At 37.8% G+C, this 22,281-nt stretch overlaps 1 protein-coding gene across 2 annotated transcripts in view; it reads left to right on the top strand.

Annotated features, from left to right (window-relative positions):
- LOC124216476 (protein kinase C-binding protein NELL1) overlaps window positions 1–22,281 on the top strand; it is a 76,883-nt gene that overhangs the window by 1,898 nt on the left and 52,704 nt on the right. Inside the window, exon 2 of one of the 2 annotated variants that reach the window (XM_046621032.2) lies at window positions 370–1,861. In XM_046621032.2, the coding sequence (XP_046476988.1) occupies window positions 1,573–1,861 (289 nt within the window). In that variant the 5' untranslated portion in view covers window positions 370–1,572. Of the gene's footprint in view, window positions 1–291; window positions 1,862–22,281 lie in introns of both variants that reach the window. The other variant, XM_046621034.2, reaches the window with a different exon arrangement.

The raw sequence follows: 22,281 nt of genomic DNA, 5'->3' as shown, positions 1-22,281 counted from the left end.
CACGAAATAAGGGCATATAAATTAAAAAAATAAAGAGAGTAATGCTTGCAAGTGATAAAAATCTAGTATTCGATAAAGAAAAACAGAGAGAGAAAGAGAGACAGAGAGATAGAGAGCAAGAGCCAGAGTGAGAGAGAGGGAGAGAGAGAGAGAGGTAGAAAAGAGAAGAAGCGAGAAATGTAATTTTAGGTGCAGATTTTCGGTTATCGTGCGTGTGTGTGCGTGTTCTTTGTTTTTTTTATTTTTTCTTTTTCAACATTGTTGTTCATAGTTCATTAATTCGTTCTACAGAAATTATTTCTCATTCATGAGAGGCCGGTGTGTTATTATAATGTATAATAATAAAAATACCGTAATATGAGCAAACAGATGTGGGAACGAGAGTTGGGGAGATCAGGATTAACACTGAAACAATTCTATAGATGAATATTATAAATTTTTAATACGATTAGACGGTGCTAATCGTCGTCGATGTGAAAAAGAAGAAAAAGAGGAAAAATCGATACCGACACGAAAGTGTAAAGTAATTAATGTCAGTCTTCGGTATAAGTAAATTTGAGGATCCATGCTATAAACGATAAACGTTACATATACATAAAATATATCAAAGTACGCGCGTAAAAATTTACCACATCGACGGTGTAAATCATTCTACATTCGTACACTAAAGTGCAGTGACTGTTGCAGGTGAGGGATATTATAAACCCATATGCGTACGATCGAATCAAGATGCAATAGCTTTACTGCCAAAATTTACATGCGTGTATTACGTATATACATTATACGTACGTGTGTACGTGTTTATACAATATACGAATAGCGTGATTCGGGAACTGTGCAGGTGGTGTGTATAAAAGTATAAAAATAAATTGTGTCAGTTTCTCCTCTCCTCAACACACACAGACGAGTATATAGAACGTTTATAATAGACCATTGGACGCTGTGGTGTTTCAATCAAGGTTATTCAACAGTGTGATCACCAAAAAGTACCAGAGTCTCTTCTTTCCCCCCGTGGTATATAATCCGAGAGAGATAGACAGAGAGGAGAGATCCGAGGCTAAAGTGTTGTGCGTAGTAATCGAAAACGAAAAAAGGTGTGCAAAAACGGTGAAGAAGAAAAGAACTAATCTTCGTACACTCCCGCGACACGGGATATCAAAATTTACTGATAAGAGGAAAGCTTGACGGCGTAGAGGAGTAAGAAGATACAATAACAGTAATATCAGTAATATCGAGAAGAATAGAAAAAGATGAGTGAACGACGTTGCTAAATACTGGAATAACACAACCGGCTTGGTGGAATAGTCAATTCTCCATCTTCATCCCCCGAACCTGTAATAACCCGGAACATCGAAGAGAGAAGCTTCGGAGGAAAAGAGGAAGTGGAAGGATAGGCAGGAAGAAGGAAAGGAGGAAGGAAGGAAGATAATATAAGACTATTCCAGTGTGATGCTGCCGCGGTGGTCGCCGTCGGTCCAGCAGCTGCAGGCAGGAACAGTCGAGGGAATAGGTCCTGTTGATCTGAGGAGACGCTGACCTGAGGAGCAGCCCACGCTGGCCGATACCCAGGCCATGAACGGGCCCCATGACCGGGCCCGAACCCGCTTCCTCCTCCTCGAAGAACGCGATCCTCCGCGATTGCAGTCCCCGCAACGCCCTGCCGAGGACACGGCGTCGTCGTCATCCCCGAGGAGCACCCCTCCCCACTCATCTGCATCACTGCGGTTCACCGGACGTGGCCAAAACAGTTGGCGGAGAAGAAGAGACTCTAGTCATCGTCGACTGTCTTACACTAAGGTCGACAAATCCTTTATCGTCGTCGCTGTCGTCGCTCTTTCCTTGGCACTCGTTACACATTCAGGTAGGATTTTCAGTCATACCCTAGTCTTTATTTTCTCCTCTCGTCGTCTACGTGCGTCTATGGAATATGCAGGTTCTTTAATGCCAGGATCGTTATCGCTATTACAGATTCTCGTCTGTGACGCTGTCTTTATGATCGAATTAACCACACTTCTGTCTTTCTACTTATGTACTCTGTATGATCTTCCGGGTACCGATCGCGCAGTGAGAGTACGAAGCATAACTGGTATTCGAACAATGCGGATGATCTGATTCTTTAATTAATCCAATACGTTGTTAACCTTTTAATGCTACCACAAAGTACACGTATCACAATGTGTAGACTTGTTTCTTTAGGTACTGTATACATATTTGAACAGGGGAATAGTACCGATTTTAAAACTCATCTTGCGACCTTCGAGCTGCCTATAGCTGCAGATTTTGTGGTGCATTACGCCCTATGGTGTCCGATTTCGAAATCCGCGACGAATCAATGATATGGCGTTTCTACTCGAACCATGGAAAACATACCTGACTTATGACTTATAGGTACACTTTTCTTGTATGCTTGATATTTTCTGCAACCTTTATAGCGTGTGCTTTCAGGTTGGTCTTCTTCTTGAAGTCGATCAATCCCTCCTATTAGTTTCCGGGTTCTCCTATTGCACCAGATACTCGTTATAACAACGAACTGGTCATATAATTGAACTTCATCATTTCTTCCCAAACGTTGAAAAATTAATATCGAAACCGCCAAATGCTGGTGAGAAATAACCACGGAATATGCTCATCGTCGTGTGGTTTTCTACTGGAACTATCGATAGTCCTCTTAGAAAAGAAAAACGTTTCATGTAAAAGACAAAGTAAAGGTGAAGATGGTGAACAGTTGTTCAAATAATTTGTACCTGAAATCAAACCTCTCATCTTGTTACTTACCGCTAGAAACTATAAAGGCTAGACTATTGAATTATGCAATTCAAATCGACCCAACAACGTCGTTGTCGTATGGACACGTTAGTCCTATGCCCCATTCGGCCAGTAGAGACGGTATAGTAGATGTTTGGTTTTTGTGATCATTCCACTTTCTTCTCCTTCTTCTTTTTCTTCTTCTTCTTGTTTCCCGTTGTAATTCTAACCTTGCTCTGTTTCTTACCCGTAAGACCAGTGCTGTGCGCCACACAGGAGTAACAAACGTGCTTACCTAGACCGTAAGATATTGGCCTGCAACGTGCTTCGCTTCGCCGTGTAGACACGGTGTCAGGGGTACGACGCTGTGGGTAAGAATTACTCGTACGGGGGTTTTTCGGGGCTTCGGACCAGGGACGGCATGTGCGCTCATGGCGTTACACTCACTCACCCCTGCGGCACATCATCACAATGCGGTGCGGTGCCGGTGTTCCATCACGATGTTATTTCGTACCAAGCGCAACACACGCGCCCTCCACGCACCGGCACTCTCTCCTCTCTCCTCTCTCCACGAGCATTATACACCATAACCTTACAGCACCGCGTATCTATGCGTGTGTGCTGTACACGGTAAAACACCTTGTTCAATTCCCACGCTGCTGCTACCCTCCTCCCATTTTTCTCCCCGTGCTTTCTGATCCCCTTTCTCCTCCCCTCTCCCCCCTCCCCCCTTTCACCCCCTTTTTCTACGGAGCTAGCCTGCCGAAATTTCAGGATTTTGGCGATGGTACCGCTATATAGAAACATTTGAAAGAAAACTTGCACAGCAGTGATGCGTTTATATGAAATTTGGGCAAGGTTCCAATCTTTGCCAACTGTCACGTACACGGACTACGCACGGCATACATTTTTTTCCATTTCCTTATTTCGTCTTTATCTTTTGTTTGTTGTTTGATTTATATCCCTCTGTGGTGTTTGTCATTGGAGAGGGTTGTGTGGTCTGGTATTCTCTACTTTGATTGTGCCACTTTTTTCCTTCTTCTCTTCTCTCCCTTCGCCACGTATCCGTATATGTGCAGGATTGCTGATATCACGATTACGATGCTGATGACGACAAAAGATCAAACGTTAACTTTCTCTTTCACTATTACAATTATTTGAAAAATTTTATAGCGACGTCAGTCAGGAAACTGGTTTGAGATCTTCTGGTCTCCGTTGTCGTGTATGACCGCAGTTTTCCGAAAATGTACAATACGCTTTGTGTCTGGTAATACGGTGAAGGCCTTGACTGGTGACTTGAATACTCAATAATACTGTATCAATTTTTACCTACTTCCAAACTTGTTCCTCTTTGTCTTAAGCTTGCTGAAATAAATGCATGGATATAAATATGCCCAAAAGGTGGATGATTTGTGAATTACTCACGAATGGATGGGTAGATGGTTGGATGGTTGGTTAAGAGTACAGCAATCTATATTTAAGGTGGCAGAGGCATCAGCCTGACAGCTGGTGTCACGGGCAGTGACTATGCCACCTCTTCTCTCTCTCTCTCTCTCTCTCTCTCTCTCTCCCCCTCTCTCCTTCTTTTCCATCTTTATCTCTCTCGCTCACTCTTCTCTTCTGCTATGCTGATGCCGCCGTCGTTGCCGGCTCACGGCTCTTGCCATGTGCTCGCGGCCGATCGACGCTTCATTCCACTCGTTTTCCTATCTGCATCGTTTAAGAGGCATCAACGTAGCCGTCGCCGCAACCTTTTCACACTTTGTCATTTACCCATACACGCGTTTACGAGTCGGTGACAGCGGATAACCATCAACCTTTTCAAATAATTCTCAACTACATACTGATCTTCAAGAAGTTCAAGGCTATATCGCGCAGACCGTACATCGTACATAGATCACCTTCACACCTTTCCAAAAACTGAATTCTAAACCCGAAGCTGCATGAATGATGGAACCAATGAATGAGGATGAATGTTCATATTATTATCTTTTTTTCTTTAACCAACTCTTACGTAGGTATGTGGCGCGTTATTCAATTTACCGGATATTCTCTTTTTCTACAAGTAATACAAAATCTGTATAACTATATATATATCGCGAGACGAAGATGTAATACGTGTAGAACTGTATGTACGTGTAATGTTATGTAGGCAGATACCTACCTAATTAAAAGCGACAATTAACGAGGGACGGGTTTCCGATATGTGACCTGCCTCACGAATGACACGAGGCACGATCAGCGATATTATTACATCGCTTCTTCCGTTAATTTTCTTTTCTTTTTTTCAATTACCCTTTGATAATACCAATTTCATTAATGACGCAACACGTCTGCGTATTTCTTTTTCTTCTTTATTGAATTTCCCCCGCTCTATATATAATTATACAATCGCTTTCGAAATCCGATTTCCGTTTACCCCAATTATTAAAATATGCGTACTTAGTTTATAATAATTATATATTATATAATAGGCGATTATAATATATTTGACGATATATTTCCCTTGCCGGAACGTACGTGTTCTCATTGTCAATATAATAATCCATTATATATTCCTATGATGTAGCATAAACTGTTCTCGATATCGAACCGAACTGTATCGATTTAGTGTCACACGCATACCTATATAAGAAACCTAACCAATACCTTCAGTATTTTCTTACTGTGACATGTAATTATTCCACGCTGTCAACAAATTTCGTAGTCGAAACGTTCACATCCAGACAAACTTAGCCTGCAATATCTCATACAAATGCTTTTTCCGTTTAACATGATCAGTATGCAGCGTGATAAATAACTTGTAAGTTATACAACCTCCGTTGTAAAATCGATTTTGCTATATCAGACGTACCCTTAAGAAGAGTGAAATCGAACTTCGATGGTCGAACCCCTCAAATTAGTTCGAAATAATTTTAAATAAAATTTTGCAAGACATTTTGACATGTGAAGCTGAACTTTTGGACAATCTCAACGAAGCTTAATAATGCAAACCTCTTGTAAGACGAAGATGAGGCGATAGAAATTTTTGAATTTCTATTTATTATTTTCAGCGAAGAATTTCCTTTTTCTTTAAGAGCAATCCCATTAAGTTCCTTGACAGCTCAAAAGCTTGGATTTACCAGTCGAAATTCCTTGCCGCACCAAAGGTTGGATGGCGGAGTCAAAAATAGAGATAGCCAAATTTGCCAAGTGACATTTTAAAGGAGACAAATTGATCTTCGATTTGCTCTTTTAGAAAAATTCGAACCATTTTTTTTGTACCTGGTACGCATTTTTGAACAAAAACCTCGAAAAATCAATGCTTTTTTTATGAGAAAAAGTAAGGCTTTCTAGGGGTGGGTAAATATGGAGAGAAAAAAAATGTAACATTTTTTTTCAATTATTTCGAACAAATTTGAGGGATGCGAACATCGAAATTCGACATCAACTCTTCTTAAGGACAGGTCTAATATACGTATATACGTATAGCCCAAATCCGCAGTATCGTCGGATTGTCATTATTACAAGATATAAGAATTAAATTAAGACGAAAGAGAAAGAACGGAACGCTACAGTACCTATAAATGACGTATCACATGTGCGGCATGAGAAGAAGATGCTGTCTAATGTCCCCTGCAGGCTGCATACTGCAGAGAAAGAGAGAAAGGGAGAGAGAGAGCGAGAGGGAGGGAGGGAGGGTGAAAAAAGCATTCAGCGCGATATTATGTGTACGGTTACCGCCCCGATGACCGTGTAAAATAGATACAGCCTGCACCCTTGCATCACGTTACACAAACACAGACCAGCCATGTTCAGTATGCAATAAAGTCGCATATACAAGCATCAGGTACATCGTGTGTGCGTGTTTGCGTGTGTCTGTGCTATTATACCTGCAGACTGTACGACGACAACAACGTTACGGTATGAAGCTAATGGGCGCAAAGTATTGGGGAAGAGGGTGGATGAGGAGGTAGAAGGTAGGAGGTTGGAGGTAGAAGGAGGCGACCGACTAGCCCGGGCTGCATTATGCAAGCGGGGGAGCAGACTCTTGTCGCTTGCTTACCGAGGGTGAACTTTGTTCGCGGTGGTGGTAGACCGACACCACGTTGCTGATGCGACGCTTGGTTTGCAACGAGGACTATCTCCACGTGTACAAAAGTGTCCATGAAACAGAGAACAATTAAGATGGCATTGCTGTTAAGCAAAAGTTTCGCATACTTCGTCCGTTACAACCGCCAAGTTCAGATTTAACCCTGATTGCTTATTAGCTCCATTCTGGTGACTTGCTCAACGACTATCCGTCGCTTTTTGATGGAAACTTTTTCAGTTGTAAACCCATATAAGATGCTTCTCCTTGCCTCTACCCACCATAGCTCCACCATGTAAGACGACCACCTTCTATCACTCTGGCTCGATGCATCGGCGACCTTGCATACGTATTATTACACAGTAGGTACAATGCAATTCGACACACTGCGCAAACGCCGTGTGTGCAGCTGCTGTCGCCCGTGATGATCGTTGGTGGTCTTGCAAAGGTGCGCAATAATCGAGGATATAGAAGTGGTGCGGTAGGAGACTTTAGCCCTCGTTGCTGGAGGTGTGACGGGTGGTTTATAACTCGTACACAGCTCACTATATTTCCCTCTCTATCTCTCTTCCATGCATCATGCCTTGTGCCTTGCAGTGTCCGGTCAGCCCGAGGGCGTTGACTTTTTGATTAACGCGTATTGGACAAGTACACTCGAGGTGGCGACAATTTTGCTCAAATAATATTCTCTGACTTTTCCCTAACTTTTCCTATAAAAGAATCCAGAACTGTCTGACTTCTTCCTACGAAACTTAACGTTGGGCTGCTTTTATGACCTAAAGCTCCAGAAGTTACGCACCTGGAATGTCTAAATTTAGATCTAAAAAACACGTAGTATTGCTTCGTTTCACAAAAATAGTTAGAAATTGAACAATGCTATTTCAGAAAGTTAGCTTAACTGAATTAACGAAGCATAGCTGAAGTCTGAAAACGATTTATAAAAAAAAAGTAAGTTTTTCCCCATGTTCCATCGTAATTCCCTGACTTTTCTCGGTTTTCCCGGTCTGTCGCCATCCTGATACTCTACCTATGTACCGTTTATACCAGTAAACGGAATCAAAGGGTCAGATCTGATGCAGAGACAACTATATTTCCCTGCATGGGAACCTTAGAAGCAAAAGCTATCGGTGAACGATCACTGCAGATACAGCAAGTAAGGTAACCTACACTGCATCAGGTTGTTTTTTCGTCGTGAAGTTAGTTACGGTTTACCTGTTCGCCAAACGAGACGTTTAAAACGAATGCTTCGCCTGGTGAAATTGAATCTTGAGCAGAGCTCATGGCTTGGAAGTTTAGAACAGTTTGCGCTGCGGATTTTGTTCACGGGATGCACGTTTTTAGATAATGGTGTTCGTCGTGCTCCTCACATCCCTCCAGTCTACTCGTTCGTCCTGCACATTCTCCGTATCCTACCAGACCTAGTACCGGCATATAAGTAGGTCTGGTTTGCCCCTGGCGAGGCCCCGCAGGGAAAGAGGAAAAGAGGAAAAGGCGGTGGTTGGGGGTGGAGGGAGGTCGGGGGTTCATCGATCGGCCCCAATCACCCTCAAACTCCCACCACCACGACCGACAACGGGACTCGACGAACCCCCGAAGGCCGAACGACGGTCCTTCTTCCATCGCTCCTCGTGTCTGTACCGGTCTCGCAAAATTGGCGTTAGCTTCTCTTTTCGTTTCCCAAATTATGGTAAGATGTTGTGCTTATCGTTTCCTGAAAAAATTCCGTATTATATTGGAAAACTTTTGTCGCATATACCTATATTGGTACAGAGTTATATCATGAATTATCGTTCAAATTATGAATTACGTTCGGAACTTTTGCACAGGCACGTGGTTCTGTATGTATGTCATGTATATGCATATACAACGTGTGTCTAAGTACGCACACAAATGAGGACGATGAGGATGATCAGGTGATGTGTGTATAATTAAATACGATCATAAACCGTTATAATGCTAATCGCCTGACACTATCGTCGTTTCAATATAAGTTATTGGATTACGTCATTCGCTTGTATATCATCTCAGCGGAGACATTTTACACCTACGTTTGTCGTCGTTGTAATACACACGTATCACAATATTTCAATGATCGTTATTTCTATTCATCAATACTTGGCTGAAAATTTACAAGAGGATTTCTGCTTATTGTGGTCACATTTTTCTTCGATCGCTTACAGTGTTGTTATTGTACACACACGTATTTTATTTTATACGATTTACAAAGTCTCTCACATTAGTTGTCGTACCGGCGTATAACAATTAAGTGGCGTGAGGAGTTTACAATGCTTGTTTTTTTTTTTTTTTTTTGTGTTTTTTTTTTTTTTATATATTTCTCATCTATTTCATTATTCATTCCCTCCCTCCGCCTCCCTATCTGTTCTTTTAAAAAATCATCCGATGTCTCTCATTATTATACGCTTCCACACAACTCTCAAACGCTGTTACGGCGGACATATGTGGATGACTGACTGATTGACTGACTGACTGACTGAGTGATTGAATTTATTAGTAGCTGTTGCCAAGGTGGATTAGTTATCGCTGATTGTAATAATTATCCTAGGTGCTGATTGATAGTCGATCGTTTTATCAATCTGCTGATTCTTCTTTTAATATTTACACGCACACCGATTTATACATTATATCGTATAACAAAAGTCAGTGAGAGTATTTCTACGCATGCGACATTATTTCTATGCACAATTAGTTTTTCGCACGCGCACGTGGCTTAGATATCACGCAATCGCGCTGATCGAAAACACGGAATCACGAGATTTCAATTTAACCCTGACTCGTATTATCGATGTGTAGATGTATTTACTACATCTACACATACGTATAAATATACCTGGTTTTTTACGAGAGCGTTAATCTCGATAGTCTAGGATATCGAACCGGATTGCGGTATGTGTACAATACATAACGTTATGTGTATGTATTTACGCAGGTATCTATCCATGTAGAATGTGAATACACACATACTCACACACGCAGGCGCGACTCTCCAACGTCAGATTAGAATTACGGGATAAGGTTTTACGGATTTCTAGCCATAAAACTCATTTCTTACTACCGCAATATTCGTCTTAACGGACCTCGATATCAACAAGAAATATATAAAAGTATATGTATATACATACTTCCACTGTATTGTTACATTGTGGGCGTGGTGTATTGTTACATAGTTATACGTGTGTATACTAGTCCATGTACCTGTGCGTGTGTGTGTTTCATTCGCGTCGGTTTAACGTGAATGAAAGTTCAGCTGCAGGCTTTTTACAGATACGTAATAACTTATATATGTATAGTTATGGGTATCGTTTGAATACAACGATTCAATAGCATTGCATTAAACGTATAATTATAATTATTGGAAATGAAATGAAATTCGAGTTGCGATCGGTATAACCTATAGTACAAATTATTCTCCGTATGCGAAAATGTCTTTACCTGTAAATGGAATTTTTGAAGTTATACTTCTTTAGGCGCGTTATGAAAAACTGATGAGAGTGAAATTTCAAGATGCGCGCGCATCACTGTAACACCAAATTGTAACACAAAATTAACAGGATGAAGTTGCGCACTCAACCGAATTCATTAAGTCTCGAAAAATTTGTGAATATTAGTGCTAAAATACTTTACACTAATTGTGCTAAAATACTTTTTCAAGTGATCCAATATAATTGAGGTTAGTTATCCGTATGTATTATTTATTGATATAAATTAAAATATCATTATTTAATATAATTAATACTAAATATTATTAAATTATCAATGTTGAATATTTATTATTGGTTTTTTAATATTTACAAAATAAAGAAATAAATTTAATAGAACATTTAATAAAAAGTTCGTGACAAAAATTTAATAGATTATTTAAATATAATGTAAGACATCCGTTATTTGTTTTATTGTTTTTTAATGATGCCAAAGAAGTATAACTTCTCACGCGCGTACATAAGTACACGCACCCATTTTTTTTTTTTTAACGTAACGTATACCTGCGATTGAAACAATGTTACAATTTTTCATCTCTCGGAAACAAACGATTTCTTTTCTTCTCCACACGTCGCGGTATCGATAATGTTTGCTCGGGATATTTTGACACTGAATTTATTTTTTTACTCCTTCTCGTTTCCTCTCATTTCATAAAGTGTGATAGAATAGATATTTGCGAAATCTACAGGGAAACGAGCTACGGGTTGGTAACTTGAAAGCACTGCATTTTCTTTCTCTCTCTCTCTGTCTCTCTCTCTCTTATTTCCCTCATTTCCCTTTCCCTCTTCCTCTCTTTCCCGCCCGCCTAATTTAAAGTGATTTTCACCTTAATCTGTCCTTCGGCAGACGCATCGGCGCTGTTCTATTTTTATAGTTATTTTCTAACGAAAATAACAACGTCTCTGCTTTATAATGTGTGCGTATGCGTGTAAATACACACACACACACACACACATACATATATATATATACATGTATAATCGTCGCCAACGAGACGCGTCGAGTCGCGTCCCGGTTACGCCTCTCTCTCTCTCTCTCTCTCTCTCTCTCTCTCTCTCTCTCTCTCTCTCTCTCTCTCGCTCTCTCTCTCTCTACTTCTTTAAACGACACTTCCATGCAGCTCATCGTTGACGACTATTCCGTGTGTCGTCTTCTTGTCGCGTGTCTTTCGATCGTGCAGTCTCGTGCACCACGTGCCTCGGAGAAGACGCCTCTCGACGCCTCTGCGTTCTCCACACCTCGTTTTTTTTTTTTTTTTTTTTTTTTTTTTTCTCTCCCACTCCAGAAATTAAGACCCACTGCAATAATTCGTCAATTTATAAACTCAAAATTAACGTGTTCTGTTTTTGAAATAACAGTCTGTATAGATCTTTCCTTCTGCAATAGTAATATTTCGAAATCATAAAAACTTCAGTAGTGGTATTTACTCGCAGTATTATATTATTGTATACACAATAATTATTATGGCGCGAGATATATACGTATATATTAGGGTGGTCCTTAAAAAGGTTATTTCCGAATTTCTATGCTGCCAACGGCCTAAACACTTCCATATCGTTAAAAAAAAAAATAATCACAAAAAATTGACAGCCCTCAATTGCTATACTAAAGTTTGTCTCACGGCGGCCAAATTTTTCACATTTAAATAACATGTAAGTTTTTCGTCTTCATGTTCATTTATATGTTACTCGGCTGCATCTTATGCTATCGCTTCGTAATTAGGCTGGATTTTCACATAAATATATACTCTTTAAAAGTGTCCACGGTATCTTGACCATTCTTGAACCGTTTCTCCGGGATAAGTATTGAAAGTAATTATTTTTTGCTATTTTTGAGTAATAAACGGTCAAATTCTCAGCAAAAATAATTATGGACAATTTTGATAGAATTTTGTCAGATCTTTAAACGCTGTATTTCAAAACTTGCAGGGTGATGGAAAGAGAATTTTAAAAAAATTATTCCATTATCGAGTTTTTTCCCACCGTAATTTTTATACTATATAATTATAATAAAAAAATTCGAACTAAATTTGTGTAGTTCTCTTAATGTTCTAACATAGAATTTAATTTTTTTTCTTAATTATTATGTGATACTTCACACTTATCGCATAGAGTTTTTATGTAACTCAGCCACGTTTTCCCTGCTTTTAGAACTTTTAGATCGCTTCTTAATTAGGCTGGATTTGCACATAAATATATGCTCTTTAAAAGTGTCCAGCGGACAAATCCAGCCTAATTACGAAGCGATAGCATAAGATGCAGCCGAGTAACATATAAATGAACATGAAGATAAATAACTTACATGTTATTTAAATGTAAAAACTTTGGCCGCCGTGGGACAAACTTTAGGATAGCAATTGAGGGCTGTCAATTTTTTGTGATTTTTTTTTAACGATATGGAAGTGTTTAGGCCGTTGGGAGCATAGAAATTCGGAAATAAGCTTTTTAAGGACCACCCTAATATATATATATATATATATATATATATATATATATAGGTATAGTAATAAAAATTACGTGTAGAGAAATTTGTAGCCAACTCTTTTGCGAATTAATTCGTCATGCTGGTATTAGGTTCGATCTGCACAATTTATTTGTTCGTCCTTTCTTCTGGTGTATCTTGAAATTTTGCTATACCCTGTAACGAAGAGAGCGAAAGAGAGAGAGAGAGAGAGAAAGGGAGAGAGTGAGGAGGAAAAAGGGGGTAAGGGTAAAAATCTAGAATTGCCAATTTTTAAAAGGACCAGAATATCGAATTCTCATAGACGCGGAAATCTTGTTCGTAGAATTTAAGGATGTGGAAAGTTTGAGTGCAAAAAATTTTTAATATACAAAGTCGAAGTACAGAATGATCAAATATAGAAAGGTCAAAACATGGATAAGCAAAATCGAGAATCCGTACGCGATTCTGTACTATCGGGAGAAATTCTGACGATTCTACAGTTTCGCATTCTACGTTCTGACCATCTAATCTTTTGCTTCACCGTACATCGACTTTCGACGTTTATAAGTTTTTTTTTTCAAAAATTGAGTTTTCTCTATTTTAAAAATTCGACATTACAGTCCTTCGATTTTTTGATCATTCTATATTTTTACCCTCGCTCGAAAAAAGGGGTCTCGACAAAAGAATAAGAATAATGAGATTGGCGGAATATAGAGGCAGAGGGGGATTAGAGAAGAGGAGGAGGAAGATAAAGAGGCGAGACACCGAAATAGGCCGCAAGAGCAGCGTGTAGTCGTCGAGTATTTCTGTTTCGCGTCCGGCACTCTTCGTACCAACGTTGCTGTAGCTGCTCTTCGCTGTGGTCCAGCATCAGCATCGCGAGTCTCGGCTCACGGTCGAGGGACGGCTAAGTGATGGGCGACAGCTAGGAAAAGGCGGCTTTGGTCTTTTAGCCATTTATCTCTATCCACTTGGCTCTCGCCGTCTCTCTGTATCATCATTTCGCCACTATATATATATATTATATATATATAACAGCTACAAAAGTCTGTCGTTTCGCTACGATGACTGTCGTTTTCTTCTGTTCATCGTCCACTCGCATTGTGCACGCTTACTGATATCACGAGAATCGTTATTTTTCCATTACTGCGTTGATTCCTGTTCCTGATTACGGAGTGACTAATTACGACATGATTCACGTTTTTATATTATACACACGTTTCGAATTGTCGCACTTCTTTTACAAGTTTTTGCTTCATTCATAGACGATTTTGGGCTGAGAATATACATGAGAGTGAAGCTGGTAACGTTATAGTAATAACGAAACTTCAGGGAAAATATCATTATTTTCCAATTTTGGAATGACTTTAAAGAAGTCATCTTTTTAAAATAAGTGTACACGTTTTATTTGTCATTGTTTACTAAATTTTAGAGATTCCGAAATGTTGGATGTATCGATTTTTCCTAAACATGCATCGTTATAGTAACGTTACTAACTTCATCCTCATGAATATATTAACTTCTGACATTTTCAGGTGTCATGCAGCTTGTCCTTATAGTGATTCATTAATTTTTTCGACTCCCGAATATCTCGATCGATGAGGTTTCTTCCAAATTAGAGCTGATTAGATTCTGAGAAAAATCGGTGACGCAAGATTCGAAAGCAACGGAACAGAACTGTAACTGACTTTTGATAGTGCAACAAGATAAACGAGAAAATTTTCCATCGTAGAAAAAATAACGTGTTGCGACTGTTTGACATTTATTGGTACGACATTATGATTCCGTTTTTCGTTCGCGACTATACGAAAAACTCACAATGTAACAAGGTATACCTGTATACATATATCTAATTGCGTAACAGCTGATTATAACTACAATGACCCTCCACCTAATATATAAAATTATACAGCTTCGCTTGCATACGTATGTATCAGGTGCATATTAAATGAAGAGGGAGTACAAAGTTGTATACTTTATAACATGCTCCGAGTACAAGGGGGTATTCGCTCGTAAAATATTCGGAACAGTTGAGATAATTTTCAATGAAATATCACCGGTATTACAGCTATTTAACACAGTGACTAATGGTCAGGGAAAAATCAGGGAATTTGAAAAATGACCAGGGAAGTCAAGGAAAAGCCAATGGAATGAGAAAGACCGAAGCAACCATCTTCCAATGGAAAAGCATATTTTTATTAATCCAGCAACAATTTTCTTCTACGTTCTCGGCTCCTTTACCGCATCGAATTGATCGTAATCGTGTGTTTGAATGCTGATCGATTCGGAGTTTTATTCATTAGATATCTCGAATTGACGCTATCAGTTTGAATGTTTTAGTTAGTCAGGGGAATATTATAATTTCATCTCGGATAGTGAGGGAAAAGTGAGGGAATTTTTTCAACTATTCTTACAATGGCCACCGTGCTGTTAGCAGTATTCTTACTATCACCACTATATTCACTATTATTACTATTCCCGCTATTCCCACTATTGCCAGTATTTTTATTACCCCCAACATTCCCAGTTCGGAGACTATTTTCACTATCACCACTATTCCCACTATTCGGACTATTTCCACTATGACCACTATTTACACTATCATCATCATTCCGACTATTCAGACTATTTGCACTATCACCACTCCCACTGCGACCACTGTTTCGACTATTTTCACTATTTCCACCATCACCACTATTCCCACTATTCGGAATATTTCCACTATGACCACTATTTACACTATCATCATCATTCCGACTATTCAGACTATTTGCACTATCACCACTCCCACTGCGACCACTGTTTCAACTATTTTCACTATTTCCACCATCGCCACTATTCCCACTATTCGGACTATTTCCACTATGACCACTATTTACACTATCATCATCATTCCGACTATTCAGACTATTTGCACTATCACCACTCCCACTGCGACCACTGTTTCGACTATTTTCACTATTTCCACCATCTCCACTATTCCCACTATTCGGACTATTTCCACTATGACCACTATTCCCACAATTCAAACTGTTTCTACTGTCACTGTTATTTCCACATTTTAGGATATTTCCACTATCACCACTATTCCCACTATTCAGACTATTTCCACTATGACCATTATTCCCACTATGTAGACTATTTCCATTAACACCACTCCCACTGCGACCACTATTTCGACTATTTTCACTATTCCCACTATTTAGACTATTTGCACTTCCATCACCATTCCCACTTTTTTTTACTTATCCAACTATTTAGAATATTTCCACTACGACCTCTATTCCCACTTTTTTCCCGCTATTTCCACTATTTAAATTTTTTCAACTACTCAGACTTTTTCCCACTATCACCAGCCTCATCGAATAGTAAAGTATGTAAGGTAGTTGGAAATGAAAAAGGAGGATGGGGGACTGGGAAAGCGATCGACTAACATGTTGCAGAGAGTATACGTCGACGAATTACCGAAACCCAATACTTACCGAGCTGAGCCGCCGGTCGCGGTGCAGGTTATTATGCTAAAACTGTACACATTGTGTATATAGTATCCTAACCATCCATCCCATCACAGCTGAAGCCTCAACGGAACCAATCGATCCCTCTGTTCATTCTCATTTTTATCCTCATTATTTTGCTCATTTTTCTTCTTACCGCTGTGGTTTTTATTTTTCTATAATTTTTTTTTTTATCGATCTATCACGATAGTGATATTAATAATGATATAACTCCGGTAGCACGTCAAATAATTGCTGCGCGTCTGTGATTTTAAGTAAGTGCTGTCTAGTAAAGAATTCACTCATGTTATATGCATAAATGGATATATTTGATTGTCTTCGTTGTATTTATAGCGATTAATCAATTACCGTATGTATAATGATAACAATAATAACAATTTTTATTGAAAATTGAACTATTATTAATAACGATGATGTGAGAATATATTATTATGATCTTTCATCCGTGCGGATGAATCTCTTGGCCGATGAGAAATGCTAAGAATATCACGAAACGTCGCTGGGCTGCATTCTCCGGTCATTCGTCTTTCAATCGCTCTGCAGTTACCTCTATCTTTCCCTCTTTGTGCTTGCAAATTAATTTTACCATTTTATTAAATAAAAAAAAAAAAAGAAAAAAGAAAAATTTCTCGTCTTCTCCTTCTCTCTTACGTACCTTTTTTCTTCGTCCGCATTAGCAAATTCGTGCAGTCTTGCGGAAAGAAGGAATTCAGCAAACCTATGCATGTAGAATTAATCGAAAATCTTATTTGGTGCGTAAAAATTTCCGCACACAAAATACGATTTATTACGAAGAAACGGAGGTGGTGAGAAAAAAAAAAAAAAAAAAAAAAAAAAATGCTTCCCACGAAGAAAATTTTCTCATCATATCACGCGGTGCCAGCAATTGCTCAAGTTTGGCACGAGATTTAAATTTAGAAACGCATACGCGGCGTCGTCGTGTGTTATAAGTACATACGGCTATTGCAGGCTCTTAAGTGACAATTATACACAAACAGAAACAGAAGCACCAGCAGCAGATTTATAGCCTCTAGTTTGTAGCCAGACTGGCAGACGTATACATGCACACCTACATATAATATATACATATGTATATACGTACATGTATATATATATGTATACATATGTGTAACGACCGGAGTGACGAATGAAGGCGTTGAAAAAAATAGAACATGTGCAGAAAATAAGTAGATATACTTGTATAATTGTATATATTCAGTTATATACATACTTGACATAACCGCGATGACGATGATTCAATGAATTTTTTATTCAGCCTCTTTTTCTTACGAGTTCCTCCTGATTTTGCAGAATTTTTATTCGTATTATTTGAAAAAAATATAAATTACGTATGAAAAAAAAGCAGCTTCGCAGCGAGAAATCACTGCGTGTATTCTTAATTTATATTTTTTATTATTTACTTTATTCATTCTCCGTAAATCATTTTGTTTTATTACCTGGTAATACATCGACGACGCAACGACGTTTCATTCACGAGGTTATGCTTATTTTCATTTTAGTTTTCCTTTTTTCCTTTTTCTCCTTACGTTACACCAAATCTTGGCTTATTGTTACGGGTATACTACAACTTTTCTTCATTCAATGCAGCAGATTTTTTGTTGCAGTAAAAACATGCCGTCGTTACTGCCTCCTTTCTATACGCGTCAAAACGTCCTCCGTATTCGTATATTATAGTTATTATTCTTGTTATTGTTGTCCCGAATGCCGTATGCAGGATCAGGTTCTTGTATTTTCATATTATTTTATAGCATACGTATATAATAATACAATACCTTAGCTTGCGACTGCGAGAAAACGATTGTTAATATTTAACGAGCGAGTTTGACGGTCGTAAAATTTTGCGCCACTTCAGATCGGTCTTCTGCTTCACGTTGGTATCGTGCAAATAAATATTACAACTAGACTTATATTATATTGTTGTTTTATAACCATGCTTTATATATTTTTCACTGCACGTAACACGGACAAACTTCTTTTTTCACAAAATTTTTCGTATCAGAGGATTATTTATCATGGCGGACTCCGATAACGTTTCTAAAGTATGTACGTATAACTGATTGGCTGTGATTAATCGTGTCGAGTTTGGTTCTAAAGTCCGTTGTGATGCGAATTATTAATTTTGTTTTTTTTTTTCTCAGTAAAAAAATTCACATACCGTACGCAGTTTGTCCGATTCTAATGAAAAAACTAGCTTATCTCGTACGTTATAAAATACATTTCATCCCAATGTACCTAATCGTGTGTGACAAGATTTTTTTTGTGCCGGTGAAAAGCGGTTGAAAAAAAAGGAAAACCCATAATTGTGTAGAATATTTGTATAATAATTTACATGATTCGTAGTGATGATTCATCACTACGTAATGTCTAGTTAATTTAGTCAGGTGTTATACAAGAGTCTAAAGGGTGGCCCAAACACCTGGAATGCCTGAAAAGCCTGAAAATGTCAGGGTATTTAAAAGGGTTCATGGAAAACCTGGGCTTGCCAGGGGATTTTTAATTTGGCCATGGAAAAAACTGAAAACATTAGTTTTCTATAATGGGAAATAGAAATGAATTTTTGAGGTGACAAGTCGAGTTTTTTTCGTGGAGAAAACAAATTGGCTTAAACTGACTTTTTTGTAAGATATATTTTTCTTTACTTCAAATTGAATTGTAACCGAATATAGAGTTAATAAGCTGAACGATTTAGATTTTAGTAAATTACTAGAAACTAGATTTTAGGTCTTGAAAAATCTTGGAAGGGTCACGGAATGTCGTTCCCAAAAATTTTTGACCACCCTGAGAGTTGAAATTCGGTGTTTTATAATTCACACGTCTGCAACAAAAAGAAAAAAAAAACTGCACAGGCTTTTTATACTATTTCTTATATTTTCGGATTTTCATTCGCTGAAACCAGGAAAAATACACAAAAAGTTCCATCACGTCAGGTTTTTATAGTTTCATTTGGAGTGAAACTACCGTTAAATTCGAAATCTGGTATCCGATTCTCGTGTTTCTAAAAATCCTATGCAAAAGTGATGTCTTACTTCTATTTAAAGTGTGTTGGAGTGAGACTCAAGAATAAATACAAACAGGAAAACAGAAATTGTAAAGCGGAAACGTCTCCGGAGATGTATCAAAGAGAAAAGGAAAAGATTTTATAGGCGGAAAGATCGAACGCGGAATCTTAAATAAATTGCATAAACAAATTGTTTGGTTAATTTAAAAAAAAATGTTGATCATTTCACTATAATCAAATGATAGTTTTTTTATTATACTTATGCTTTTTATGTATACACCTTGTATTTTGCAAGAATACTGTACATCAAGGAAGGAAATGGAAGTCATTTTTGAATTCAGCACACTCGAAAACATAATATTAACCAAAAACATCCCTTGAACCAAAAAAAAAAAATTATTTTTTTCGCAGACCTGTGTCTTTTTCCGTATCAGAGGAACGTTATTTTTTTTTTCACCTATCTTTCGTAGCCATATTAAACCTAATTATCGTAAGCTTCGGTGAAACTGTCATAAACTCTTAAATATCGTGTTTGTGTTCCGACAGTTTTTTTTTTGTGCAATCCTGTAATGTTCGCATCTTTTCGGCATGGTTTTTTTTTTGCAGTTTTTTGGCTAATCGAATTAATCACGATAATAATAATAATAATAATGATAATCTGCAATACCACGACGAGAATATACGTAATAAAAAAAAAAAAAAAAAAACTATAAATAATAGCCTTTCGGTTTGAAATTTGAATCGCTGTTTCCAAATTTTCACGTATGAGGTATGGGATGGTATCATACACCGTATGTACCTATTTTTTGTGTATAATGGATGCATGTACGTACCTACCTATAATTTTTTAACCTATATAATCGTAACCTATAGGTTTTCAACGTTAACCATCCACCTTTACATTATATGTAGGTATATGTATATAATCTAACTATATAACTACCTCTCGGCGATATTTGACGACCGTTGGTTGGACCATTGCCAGAATATTTCATTTTCCACGAGTCTCGTCGGATGTGCAGACATTGTCGCTTACACTTGTACTATATATTATATACTATATCCCGACTTTTGCAGACTTCTGATTCTGATACTGCAGCATCGCACAGCTTCGCATGTTACATCTGCAGATTTATATATACCCACCATGCGTGATAAACTGTTCTAGTTTATTATAACGGTATGTTTTAAACAGGAGAAAAACATTCGGAAAAAAAAAAAATAATCGAACAAAAAATAAATTGCAAATCGCGGTATGAATAATTTTTCCGTCGTGAACGCGTCTACCGCTATATAATATATGGTGTGAAATTCATTTTAGTATATATGTATATATATATATATATAACATTGTCTCGACGATTGGCGTGCATATTATTATTATAACTATCATTATTATTGTTATTGCGTAAATATTTCTTCCAGGTCAATTTGTTTAAAAGACTGAATAAACACAACAATACCTAGCCATACATATACGAGAATTTTTTCTTTTCTACTGTTTTCTTCCTCTGATTCCCATTTCGTTTAAACATCGTGCTTAATCACAAAGACTCGTGTTTTTCACCGCGACTGTTGCTGTTGCTGCACAGCATTGGTACTTGAATAGTAGATCACATAGACATTTACTGCTTTGCGCTAATTTCTATTCATGACATCGCGATATGTCCGTTATATAGATTCGATTTCACTTGCGGTATTATACTTGTTTTTTATTTTCATTCTTTTGCTTCATAATATAAAACAGTACTTGTTTTACTTGAAGTGTGATTTTTTTTCTTCTTATAACGTAGTCCGATATAATCTCCTATCATCGTACAATAAAAAAAATGGTGGAAACAATAATCAGAATAATAGTTGGCATGCAGTTTTTTTTTACAACAGACGGAGTTTCTTTGAAGAAAAAAGTAAAGCAATTCTTGCATTTCTATGTACATACATTGGAAAGGGTGGTGAAAAAAGGAAACGTTTTGAAGCAAAAATTTCTTCATTTTCTGCGACGTATTCGAGTACTTCTAATAATTTTAAAAAGTTTAAAAAATAACTCCAATAATACACGAATACATAACTCCAGTATAAATGATTTTCAATTACGCAATTTCGGTTGTATAATTTTACTCGTAATTGAATGACTTTTTTTTATTTTTTTCTTTTTCTATTTTCACGCAATCGCATTCCTATAAATATTCCTTATAAAATATACAATGATAGTAATAATAATAATAATAATCACATTAACGATGGAAATAACAAAATCCCGTAGAGGTTTAACGGGATCAAACATTTATACATGGGTTTCTACATAATATATAGTACAATAATATATTAATGACGGGCGAGGAAGGATCGTTTCACCCCTGGTTAGTCGGCTGATCAATTGATCAGTACAATTATCCGACCGTTCTAATTAGACGGGGCTCAGTGAAGTCGAAAAAATATATAGGTGTATACGTTGGTTACGTTGTAACAGCCATGCGACCTATTATAAAAGAAGAGGAATAAGAAGAAAAGAAAAAAAAAAAAAAAGAAAAAGAATAGGTATCGGTGAAACACGCCCATATAGACCGGAAGTGCAAGGTTAAAGGTGCGGGGTAGGTTTAAATTACTCCTCGTAGTTCCCCCCCCCCCTCTTTTTCCATCCTTCTTCTTCTTCTTCTTCTTCTTCTTCTTCTTATGGCTTTCGTCGTTGTCATTTATATCATCGATGAAGGCCGCTTCTAATTCTCGTTCACGGTGTCATTAACTTTCATCGGTGGTGCCGGGCGTTTAAAGTTCACCGCCTCTCCTCATGTAGCAGCAGCGATAGCACTTATATGTCATATATACACACACATAGCTTACAAAATACACGTTATACACACACACACACACACACTTCCAACGAACCGTAAATGCTTCTCTTTCTATCTTCAAGCTTGCATACCGATCGCTTACCCCTGCAGCCGACGGGGATCGGAACCACCACTAAAAACGAAATAAAAAAAAAAAAATGG

The sequence above is a fragment of the Neodiprion pinetum genome, chromosome 4 (genome assembly GCF_021155775.2).
Source record: "Neodiprion pinetum isolate iyNeoPine1 chromosome 4, iyNeoPine1.2, whole genome shotgun sequence".
NCBI lineage: Eukaryota > Metazoa > Arthropoda > Insecta > Hymenoptera > Diprionidae > Neodiprion > Neodiprion pinetum.
Note: the sequence above shows the minus strand (reverse complement) of the source record. Positions and strands in the feature narration are given on the sequence as shown.